The 12,418-nt window shown below is 39.4% G+C and overlaps 1 protein-coding gene across 7 annotated transcripts in view; it reads left to right on the top strand.

The window, feature by feature from the left end:
* FNIP2 (folliculin interacting protein 2) overlaps positions 1-12,418 on the top strand; it is a 129,987-nt gene that overhangs the window by 76,915 nt on the left and 40,654 nt on the right. For all 7 annotated transcript variants that reach the window (XM_034661440.1, XM_011228029.3, XM_019802216.2 and 4 more), the window contains one exon: positions 9,797-9,926. In XM_034661440.1, coding sequence (XP_034517331.1) covers positions 9,797-9,926 — 130 coding nt within the window. The remainder of the gene's footprint in view (positions 1-9,796; positions 9,927-12,418) is intronic.

The following is a 12,418-nucleotide window of genomic DNA, read 5'->3' as shown; positions in this document are numbered from 1 at the left end:
TCCAAAAGAAACCTGAGGTTCTTTGTCCTATCCCACCAGTGCCTTCCTTACGTAGCCCCTTCTGCAGGCAACTTGAAAGGAGGGAGTGGATGTAAGAGCTGTGTCACGCTCAGCAGCAAACTTGTTCTGTGCAGAGTATGCCCTGCGAATACAAAGAGCCATAGGGTTTCGAATTCCCAAAGGGATTAACTCTGTTGTTAGAAAACTGAATTATTTTGGTGGTTTTCAGAGTAAGACCAATTTGATACATTTGAAATTAAGGAAGGAGTTAGAAGGGTAGCACTGATTCCTGACTAGCCAGTCATCAAGCCACATTTATTGAATAGCAGTTTTTAGCCCACTGTGTTGTAGGACTCTACCAGAATTTGGGTGTTTTTGAAGAAGCGTAGACTATAGAGCCTGCCCTCAGGAAGAGTTCGTGTAAACCAAGAGTTAAAATCCACTCTGATGAGTACTACCTCATAAGATACTGGGAACAAAGAGGAACATTAAGTAACTTTGCCTGGGAATTCAGGGTGATGGCCTCATAGAAGAGGTAATACTTGAGTGACACCTTGAAGGTAATAAAAAACTGCACCGGAATTTAGGAAAAGAGCATTTCTGAAAATAGTTTGTGCAAGGGTGCAGATCCTTAAGATAAGTATACTGTTAGAATGTTTGAACGTTGGCAGGACTGGAACACGGCGTTGGGAATGTCAGCAGGTAAGGCTGGTTATGAAAGGGTGATTTTGAATGGCACCGGTCCCATGATAAGGAGTTTGGATTTAGGGGCACCTGGGTAGTGCAGTTGTTAAGCGTCTGCCTTCGGCTCAGGGTGTGATCCCCGTGTTTTGGGATCAAGCCCCGCATCAGGCTCCTCCACTGGGAGCCTGCTTCTTCCTCTCCCACTCCCCCTGCTTGTGTTCCCTCTCACTGGCTGTCTCTCTGTCAAATAAATAAATACTATCTTTTTTTTTTTTTTTTTTAAAAAGGAGTTTGGATTTAATCTTATTAGCAGGGGCAGCTAAGGGATGTAACATAATTGGCTCCATTTTTGAGATCCATGTGGTACTTCACAAACTGTGCTCCAGAAAAAGCTGGACCAATGTATCCATTGCTAAAATACATTAATGGTGATGCTTTCTAATTTAGCAGGGGCTGAAGGGGCTTTGGTTTTTTTCCATTAACTTTTTTTCAATATAGTTTTCCCAAACTCTTGGGGCTTCCCACCACTCTATGTGTCTGTGTGTGTGTGTATGTGTTGTGAGAGAGAGAGAGTATGTATGTAGCTAGTATAAAATGATCTGATTTAGCATAAAATTTTGAAAAACAGTCCATTTTTTTTTCTCTTCCCTTTTTTGGAATAGCAATCTTTGAAAAATATGCAACTTTTTTTTTTTCTAAGTTACCCAGTAGCTTTTTGTAATAACAGAGAGGAAATCAAAACTTAATTCTGATCTGTGTCTTAATGTATTTTACTTTTCATATTAAGTACTCCAGTGCCTCTTTACAAGCTTATAACATACAGAAAGAATAAGAATTAAAGCAATAACAAGAATATTTAACTTACTAAAAAAAAGGGGGGGTACCCGGTGACTCAGTCAGTTAGGTGTCCTCAGGTCATGATCTCATGGGTCTTGGGATTGAGCCCCACATCAGGCTCCATAAGCAGCGGGGAGTCTGTTGGAGATTCTTTCCCTCTCCCTCTGCCCACCCTCCACTCACGTTTGCTCGCTTGCTCTCAAATAGATAAATATTTTTTTAAAAAAAGAGTATCTAACTTCTTTACTGACGTAACTAGGCTTTTTAAAAGAAGCTTCTTTAGTACAGGAACAAAGTAAATAATAAGCTTATAATGTTTTTTCCTTATAAGACCAGCAGCTTACTTAAAGGTATTTGCCTTACTTTCTGAATTTTTGGAATGTAGTAAGGAAGTGAGAAATACATAACATTTTTATTTAAAATTTAATATTTATATTCATAGGCTTTTTCCTATAAACAGGTTTGAGAACGATTTTTCTTTTTCTTTTTTTTTTTTTAAAGATTTTATTTACTTACTTAACAGAAAGAGAGAGAGAGCACAAGCAGGGGGAGCGGCAGGCAGAGGGAGAGGGAGAGCGAGAAGCAGGTTCCCCACTGAGCAAGGAGCCACCAATGTGGGGCTTGATCCCAGGACCCTGGGATCATAACCCGAGCCAAAGGCAGACGCTTAACCGACTGAGCTACCTAGGCACCCCAAGAACCGTGTTTCTGGTATCATTCTGGAAGATGAGGACTAGAAGGAGACAGGATGAGATGTTTAATAAAGATTGGAAGCAACCTTAATGTTCATCACTAGGTATTGGTGAAATTATATACTTTCCAGGAAAGTTATACCATGTGGTCGTTAAAAGATTTGGGGCAGCTCAGCGTGCCTTGAAATAGAGAAGTTCTCTTAGATGTATTTTTAAGTGGAAGAAGAAAGTGTATCAACAGTGTGTTTCAGTAAACCATCAAAACAAAGATGTATACAAGCCCTCTTCCTACATATAAAGATAGGAAAGTATATTTATAAAATGTCTATGGAAGGGATACAAGCTGGGACAAGGAAGAAGGGGAAATGCATTTTCATCGTATTCTCTTCTGGATATTTTTTAATGTGTGCTGTATGCATATGTTAACCTAGAAGATTAATTATTTTTTGAGAGGTGGTTCTTTTAATGGTTACCATTAAAAATTTTTGAGTACGGTCTTGGGAGAAGGGAAGGAAGGTTTCAGCCATGCTAGGAGGTAGGATTGGCAAGGCTCGGTGACTAAGGGGGCACCGGATGTGGAGGGGGCAGGAGGAACCACGGATGATTCTACACTTTCTGACTCAGGTAAACAAGCGGAGGATAATGGCACTAACTAGTACAGGGAAAGCAGAGGCCAGTCCAGGGAGACAGATACTGAGATAATTCTTCAGTTAGATGTGTCTGTAAGTCCTTTAGCTGTGAGTAGTCAGCTGTAATTTAGAAACAGCAAACTGGCTCTGAAGAGATGGATTGCAACAAGAGCCAGAATCTGGAAGTCCGCGTGCATGAGTAGAGTAAGGTTTGGAGGGCCAGAATTGAGACCAGAGCCACTGAGCCTTGTTAATCTATCACCCTAATTTAGGCTTCGATTCTCTTCCTCATCACAATGTTCGAATCATTGACAAGAAAAATAATTTCCTCATTCACTGAGCAACTGCATTTCCTCTGTTCTTAAAAATACTAAAATAAACAGAAGATCAATATGAGAAAAACTTCAGTAATGTACTTTCAGATACTTTTATTCAAGTGTTTTTTGTTTTTATTTTTTTAAGATTTGATTTATTTGAGACAGCATGAGCACACATAAACGGGGGGAGGGGCAGTGGGAGAGGGAAAGCAGAGACTCCCCACTGAGCCGGGGGCCTGCCGAGGTAGGGCTAGATCCCAAGACCCCAACATCATGACCTGAGCCACGACCTGAGCCGAAGTCAGATGCTTAACCGACTGAGCCCTCCAGGGGCCTCTTTGTTCAGGTATTTTAAAATGAACCTTCAGCGTGAGAATACGCATCATCATAGTATTCGAATAGTATGTGTTTTGGCCATATGGTACAGAATGGACCCCACTCAAAATACAGTTTGCGTGTCAAAACTCATGACACCACACACATGCTAAGAGGATATGAAAATATCTATCATTCATACAATGATGCTTTCTGGTGAGAGCAGGGTGGGCTTCCCAAGCTGGTCAGCAAATGAGAGAAAGGGAAAGGAGATGATCTTGGGGTTTTTTATGGTGGTTAGGGTGTAGGGCCAGGGTGAGGGCTTCCACACATGGCTGAACTTCCCACTGGTTCCAAAGGGGAGAGCCTGGGCTTTCTCATCACCTTGCCCAGATGTGAGACAGAAAGGGGAGGGAGTTGGGGAAGAGAAGCTGAAAAGGTATCAGCAGTTAAACATGAAAAAATGGAGTCACACTGTTTATTGCAACTCGGGTCACCATTGAATGATGCAAATTGACATCCTGTTTGTATCTGAATTCTTTATTGACTTAACTGCTACAGTGCTTTGTAAAGAGGGGCGAGAGTCCAGGAGGGTACTGCTTTGTTTGCTGTCTGGCCATGGCATCCTGTTGACCTTACGTGTACACATATAGGCGAAGGCTTGAACTCAGCTTATCTGAGTCTTGGTAGTACAACTCGTACTTCTCAGGGAACACAAAAGAATAGGAGGCCTCTAATGAGCTGCCGGGAGGTCATCCCCCACTCACTTCTCTGTCTCCCCTGGGAAGTTGTCATGAAACAGTTTCTCATCATCTCCAAGGTTCAGATAAGATTTGGAGCCTTCTGGCCAGCCCACCTGAGACTGAGGTGCAGAACAGAAGACTGCTTAGCTATAGTCTACTACTGGCTCCCCAGCACCAGGGTCTCCTACAAATTGTGGAGCGGGCATCTGATCCCTTTTGTGTCAGTATGGTCCTTTGTGGTGTGTGGGGCAAGGATCACTAGGGACTAGCACTTTTGGTTTATTCTTCTTTCCACAGTCTATGTAAGAAACTGTCCCAATCTAAAAATGTCTTGTATCATTACTGTCAGATCTTTACTTTGGGTTTTTGCCGTGCCTTCTATATATGAAGTTGGCAGTCTGTAATGTAGCTTGGACAGAACTCAGTTTCTTCATTACATTATAATTCTCATATTTCAAGTCAGACCTTTGGTATTCTCCTGGAATGGATAGGTATCTTCTTCAGTTTCAGAAATTTGCTAGCTTTTGCTTTACTTCTTTTCCTTTCTACATTTGCATTCTTATTACCTGTTTAAGAAAAATTAGAATAAAAAAGTAATGCAGATAGCAGCCCAAACTGTAAGGGATCTAGGAATAATTCTAAACAAACAAACAAACAAAAAACAAAACGTGTGATACAGTTCTGGAGAGATTTAAAAACTTGCAACTAGAGGGCATTATGCTAAGCGAAATAAATCAGAGAAAGACAATTATCATATGACCTCACTGATATGTGGAATTTAAGAAATAAAACAGGATCATAGGGGAAAGAGGAAAAATAAAACAAGACGAAACCAGAGAGGAAGACAAACCATAAGAGACTCTTAATCTCAGGAAACAAACTGAGGGTTGCTGGAGTGATGGGGGTGGGAGGGATGGAGTAACTGGGTGGTGGACACAGGGGAGGGCATGTGATGTAATGAGCACTGGGTATTATAGAAGACTGATGAGTTACAGGCCTGTACCTCTGAAACCAGTAATACATTATATGTTAATTAATTGAATTTAAATTTTAAAAATGTTCAAAAAAATAAAGTAGAAGAAACTATGTCTTAAAGAAAAAAAATTTAAAAATACAGAGATGGAGAAAGAGATGAAGTTTCACAAATAAATATAAATTCAGTGTAACTTCAGTTAAAATCCCTTGTGCAGCCAGACAAAAACTCCTATTTATATGAAGGGGCAAAGAACCAAGAGAGTATTTATACTTCCCAAAAGTCTCTATAGACACTTCTGTCTTAGATTGCAGATTATGGATTAAAAGGCATAGAAAGTTTATATAACTTGGCAAATAAATGTAGAGAGTGAGCTGATCACCAAGGCTGGGCTAGAGTTTATGTCCTAGGTAAGATATTAAGATTTAAGGTCTTTTCAATGGAGTATAATTCAATGCTGAGAAGTGATGAGCTATCAAACCACAAAAAGATACGGAGGAAACTTAATTGCATATTACTAAGTGAAAGAAGCCAATCTGAGAAGGCTCTATCCTGCGTGATTTCAGCTGTACGACATTCTGAAAAGGCAGAACTGTAGAGTGGTCACCAGGAGTTGGGGACAGGGGCAGGGAGGGGTAAATAGTTGGAATACAGAGGATTTTAGGGAACTGAAACTTTTGATTGATACTGTAGTAGTGGGTACCTGTTATTACACATTTGCCCAAACTCATAGAAAGTACAACACTATGAGTGACCCTAAGGGTGATACTTATGTTTCAGTGTAGGTTCACCAGTTGTTACAAGTACTCCATTCTGGTGAGTGATGCTGATCGCAGGGAGGCTGTCTGTATGTGAGAGCAGGGGCTATATGGAGGGAAGTCTCTGTACCTTCCACTCAGCTTTGCTGTCAACCTAAAACTACTCTAAAAAAATAAAGTCCATTTAGAAAAAATGAAGGTGTTTTGAAATCATGATGGTGAGGACTTTGTAGGAATTGTGTTAAAACTTGAAGTTCCTTGGGATGCTTCTGAGGACCCTTTCTGGTCTCAAAATCACTCTGTGATTTGGTAACTACAATGTATTAACTAAAATTTTATTTGCCTATTAATGTATTCCATTTATTAAAAATGGCATTTTCCTATCAGACAATAATCATAGCTCTATTAATTGACCTTTTAAAATACTTCTGTTGTTGAGAAATACAACTGCTAACCTTTAAGGAACCTTATACTTTTTAAGTGTTTAAATAAGCAAAAACTGTAAGGGAAGTACTGTCAGTGTTAAAATAAAAAAGATCATTCCTGTCTTTTGGATGTAGTACCCTCTGTGTCAAACAGATAGAAAATGTGTTCGGGTTCAGAGCCAGTCCACCGCTATCCACCACCACCACCACCACCGCAAAACAAAACAAACAACAAAAAGGAATTTTTAAAAATGAAGGTAGGAGGAAAAAGAGAAAATCCAAGTGCTGTGTATGCAGCTTTGACCACAGGAAACCTTCGATAAATTCAGACTTGGAATTCTCTCTAGAAATTTGTTTCTCTAATGCTTTGTTTCTGTCGTGATTATCGATTGAGACAGACATTATTGTCCTTCGCATAATCGTTTGCTCACTCTTCCTGCAGCAGTATTTCTTGAGGATTTTATGTGCCAGGCATTTTTTGTAGAATATGGGGATAGACCAGTGATCAAATAGACATGATCCCTGATCTCATGGAGTTTATATTCAATAAAGGAAACACAGATCACAGACAGTAAAATGTAGGTAAGCACGTATCACTGAGGAAAAGTAAAACATAGGAGATGCTCATGGAAGGCCTCTCCAAGAAGGTGAAATTTTCATCTGACTGGATTGCTCTTTGGTAACCTGCTCCGTGAAGATCAGAGCACAGAGCATTTTTGTCATTGGAAAGGCTAGTGCAGAGACCTAGAGTGGAAACAGGCTTCGGAGCTTTGTGTATAAGGAATAGAGAGAAGGCTGGAATATAGTAAGGGGAGAGTGGTGTAAGATAAGGGTGGAGAGGAAATAAGTGCCTCCTCACAATGACATGACAATGATATACCACAATACTTTAATGTAAAAATCGTATTAAATAATATTAAAATATTTTTGATAAGGAAATGCTGGGTAGTCCTAAGCCAGCACTTTTAGCTTAATATTTCATTTGTATACCTTACAAATTTTTATTCAGAATTTTATAATGAAAAAAAGAATATTCTCTCTGTTTTTTAAATTATTTTAATTTTTTCCTTTCCCTTTCATGTGTCTTTTACAAGTCCTAGGTGGTTTTATGATAACTGATCAGAACCAATAACCTTTTAGTACTCTGGAATGTCTTACTTAGCTTTCCTGTTCAGGAATTATCAGAGGGAGTAAATAGCCAGCATTTATTGTGTAGGGCACTGGACTAAGTGTATTGATTTGTTTAATCCTCGCAGAAACCTTATGAAATAGGTCAGTGCTTCTCAACCTTTTCTTTTGTCTGCAGTTCATGCTAATGCATTTTATATTATGATTCAGCAACAAACATCTTTATGCATAACAAGTTTTATCAGTTAATATTAGCATTGCAATATACTCTTGTTTTCTTTTAAATATTGGTGTCAGTTCACTAAGTAATTCACAACTCAGTAGCAGATTGCAGTTCTCATGAAAAATATTGATGTGTGATACTTTACTGTCCTCATTTTACAGATGAGAAAGCTGACAGGTTAAGAAACTGCCCAGGTATTACAACTGGTGAGGGGCAGAGATAGGATTTGAACCGGGAGCCTGGGCTTTTACTCAGTTTACTAAACTGAATTATATAGCAATACATACAATTTCCAGAATAGATTTGGCCCTCAGAGTCATTTCCATCTTGCTTCTGTGACGGAAAAAACGTTTATAATACAAGTACTACCTGTCGTCCACCTGACAAGAAGTTGACTTGATCAGTGTAAGATAGGAAGAGAGATAGGGGACCCTGAAGATTTAGGAATAGGGAATGAAGAGCTTATGTACCTTATAGGGGGACTTTTAGAGCTTGGGGGTGGGGCACAAATGTCTGATTGGCACTTTTTATTAAGTAAAACTCTACTCTGTCTCCCTTCAAAATTCTCAGTGAAGTTACCCACCACTGATAATTCAAATATGGATTTGATTTTGGAGATTTAAGTCTAGCTTCAAAGGATGAAACCAGGTCAGAACAGAGGCAGCCTGTTGGTGCCAGCCATATCTGGTCAATACTGTAGTGAAGAAGTGCCATACATTCACTAAGAATTTATTAATTGCTTTAATAAATTATCCAGGGGGCTGTCCTGGATACAAGGGATACAAAGATGATTTAGATCTACCAAACAAACTTGTTACAAGTATTGAGTAGATTAGAAGAAAAGTATCTCAGTATACCTCTGTTGTGGAAAGAACCTTGAGCCATTCTGTATCTGATTTTGTAGCCTGGCAAGTTCACTGCTATTCATGTAGACTTGAAGCTCCGTGCAGGCAAATATATGTCTGACTTGTCCACCACTGCAACCCAGTTGCCTGGCACACCTGGCACGTTGTACACACTCCAGCATTTGCTTATTGAGTATTGACTAACAGCCAAGTAATTCTGGTAGTATTTAAGAAATCAGGTCAGGGAGTCATGTAATGTACATCTACCTATACAAGTGTAAATTAAAATGTAAAACTTCATGTGGGGAAATGCCTTATCAAGTGATATCCATGAGCATAGTATACTATGTGTGCTGAAATCAATTTCCTTTGTCTGTGATTTGCCTCTGAAAACAGTGACCAGCTTTTCATAGCATTTCAGTGTCTAATTCCTTAGCCTGAGGGAAGTAAAAGGAAAATAGTCTATCTCTTCCTTCATTCTTCCAAACTAGTGGACATCCATCAAGCAGCTCTGATTTGTAAGAATCCCTTTGCCTACCCTGAAAGGGACCAGTCCTTCCCTGCCTGTTACAGAAGTCTGGGCTGTAGGCATCTAATCCTATATAGCAAAAAGAAGCAGAGAGAGGCCCCGAGGCAAGTAAGTAATCCAAGCAGAAAATACATTTAAGACTAGAGGTTGCTTTATCACAGCCAAGGGGAGTGATGATGGGTTAGTGGGGGAGCTGGTTGGTGGAGGGAAGGAGGATAAGTATTGTGTATTTGGAGATAGGCAATAGGAGAGGGGATGCTCTGTGAAGGAACTACTTACTTGCCTAGATTTCACTTCAAAATAGGAGTGAAGAAGTAGTTAAGAGGAGAAACATGTAAATAAACATTGTGTGTAACATTAGTTATCAGGTAGCAATATAAACAGTTACGTTATGTGGACTATTTTTATCAGAAATCTGCATTCTGGTTAAGTGACTAATAATTACGCTGCCTTTGAAATGTAGGGCCTGATAGTTGGTGTGTTTGGTAGTCTGTAATCCCTACTTTAACATTTATTTTCCTTCTTAAAGGAGTTTTCTTTGCGATGCAGAAGTCTTAGTAAGAGAGAAGTTACAGTCTCCCCCTGCTGGATGTGACTGGTAGAACCTGAAAATTTAGGTCACTTGGCACATGATTTTGTGGAGCTACGTGAGGATTCATTTACCTCAACTTTAACTTTTCAACTTTTCTTCCTTGCAGCCTCACTAAGCAGCCTTTTGATTACACCTTTTCCATCTCCGAGCTCCTCTACATCCTCTTCCAGCAGTTACCAGCGCCGCTGGCTTCGAAGTCAGACGACCAGTTTGGAAAATGGCATCATTCCAAGGAGGTGAGTTGCAAGTTTGTTCTTGCTGAGAAAGGTACTAGTTGTAGACCGCTTGAACAAACTGACAGTGCTCACCTGTTGCTAGTGGAAAAAGAACTAAAACAGCTGGATTAGCTTCAGTTTAGACTGAAAATGGGTAAGTTAGAAGTTTTATAAAACGGTAAATATAAAAGCTGAAAACCAGTCTGGTTTGGAAGACACTGGGAAACATCTGGGTCATTGTGCCATGAGCGAGATTTGGTGTTAATTTAAAATGAGTATGGTCCCTCTTTGAATTGGCTCCCTTCCAGTTGTAGCTCTCGTGAGTTAGAGGGGTGGAATAAATCCCTTCCTTGGCTTACTGTGACACCAATGTGGTCTTTGAAAACATATGAACTCAAGAATTGTGGCATACTGTTTTCAGAAAACTTAAATTCTTAAATGAAATGGTCATGAATCTGATTATAAAGATGGCATCGAGGTAAATTCTTCCTTCATTGCAGTTGAATTTTAGATTTAAAGTTTAGTTGTTTTACAAAACATACGTTTTGGCTTATTATGATGTTACATCAGTAGCTTCCATCTCCTTCTCCCTATAACCCAAAACCTTAAAAGGGAATTAACATAGGTCGTATCTATAAAGATTTACATGTCAGTTGTTTGATTTAATGAGTAATCACCGTGTGTAGGGGTCTGTGAGGGTGTAAAGATGACTCAGATATACACCTGCATCTGCAGACCGTTAGTATAGTTTATTGACTAGTGGGGAAGAGCATATACACATAAATAACGGCACAAAGATGTTGAACTACAAATGCCGTAGGCGGGGCATCGAGTGCTTTGGGATTCAGAGGAGGGAGAGAACACTTGCTGGTGGTCAGGCCGGGAATTGGAGACCCCTTCATGGGAGAGATGGTGCTTAAAGGGCAAGCTGAGAGACGAGGGTCAGGGCCTGTGTGTAGCACATGTCAGGATGCTTGCCTCTCTCCTGTTGTTCTCACAGTCCTAGCAAGCTCGACAACAAGAAAAAAATAGAGCTGCTTCACTCACCGAGGAACTGCTTTGTGGTTGGTGGGCTTTGAGTGGAATGGTTAAGAGCTCGGAATTTGGTGTGAGGACAGGTCCTAGCTCTGCCGCTCACTAGGGTGTACATGACAGCGAATTAATCTGCATGCAAAGTGTTGCTTCCTCGTCTGCATTATCATCGTACTAGTACCAGCCTCACAGTGTTGTTGGGAAAGTTAAATGACATACAGCAAGTCAGGCCAAGGTAAGACAAGATAAATGAAGAAAATATTGGCCAGTAGGACTTATTTACAATTATTATTGCCATCATTATGATTGCCATCACTGCAGTTGTCAGGAGAAGGCATCCCACCATCCTCACTGTCCTTACAACAGCTTCTGTGATTGAAGAGAATGATGGGTTGTAGAAGCCTTCCCCTTTAGACATCTCTTTACTAAAAATGTTTTTCCATCCCTTCAGGTTTTTGTTTTTTGTTTTTTGTGTGTGTTTTTTTTAAGATTATTTATTTATTTATTTATTTGACAGAGCAGCCACAAGTAGGCAGAGCAAGTGGGAGAAGCAGGCTCCCCACTGAGCAGAGAGCCTGATGTGGGGCTTGATGTAGGGCTGGATCCCAGGATCCTGGAATCATGACCTGAGCCAAAGGCAGACACTTAACCGACCAAACCACCCAGGCTCCCCCTATCCCTTCAGGTTCATTCTTCAACCCACTCCTCTGAAAATTCTTCCAAACTCTAATTTGAATTGAGATCTGGCTTTGGGAACTAATGAATCTCTACTAAACTTACACCTAAAATAAATACCTTTGGTTCAAAAATGAAAATGCAGAGCCCCTTTGTTCAAAAAGTGGGGAAAAGGGCTGTTAAAGGTACTAAAATGTAAAGCGTTTCCTTTAAAAAATTATACTACAAAATGTAATAGGAATAGTGAAATATGAGTTAAACTTACAAATTGCAAGAAATAATATTTTGGTATCATAATTTTACATAATATAATAAATAATAGTGCTATATTTTGATTCATCAAGACTTCTCTGGCTCACTTTTCTATCTTCATTTGTTAGGTTATCAAAATTTATACTTTTTAGCAACTTTGCTTTCAGTTGGTATAATTGAAAGCAGCGTTAATCACTCTTGGCAAATGCAAGATGGCAAGTAATTTTTGACAATTTTTTGAGAAAGATCTTTTTGCTGATGTAACTGTTACTGGAACTTTATGGGTTATGAAAACATTGGATTAAGTTTCTGATAAACTTTCAAAATATAAATTTTGGTACATCTAGATCTGATGATTCTTATGGAACAGTTTTTCTAAAAAGATTTAATTCTTCACACAAATCCATTTTGTTTAAGACTGAATTTAATTTTAAATGTAAATTTATACAAAGTTATTTTAATGTCTCCTCTGACATTTCTGTAACTTATGGAGGTCTTAAAAGCAACTGAAAGTGTCTTCATGAGTTGTATATAATTCAAAATGCCTGTTTTTG

The sequence above is a fragment of the Ailuropoda melanoleuca genome, chromosome 5 (genome assembly GCF_002007445.2).
Source record: "Ailuropoda melanoleuca isolate Jingjing chromosome 5, ASM200744v2, whole genome shotgun sequence".
In the NCBI taxonomy this organism is placed as follows: Eukaryota; Metazoa; Chordata; class Mammalia; order Carnivora; family Ursidae; genus Ailuropoda; species Ailuropoda melanoleuca.
The sequence above is the reverse complement of the archived record's forward strand: the minus strand, read 5'-3'. Positions and strand labels throughout refer to the sequence as shown.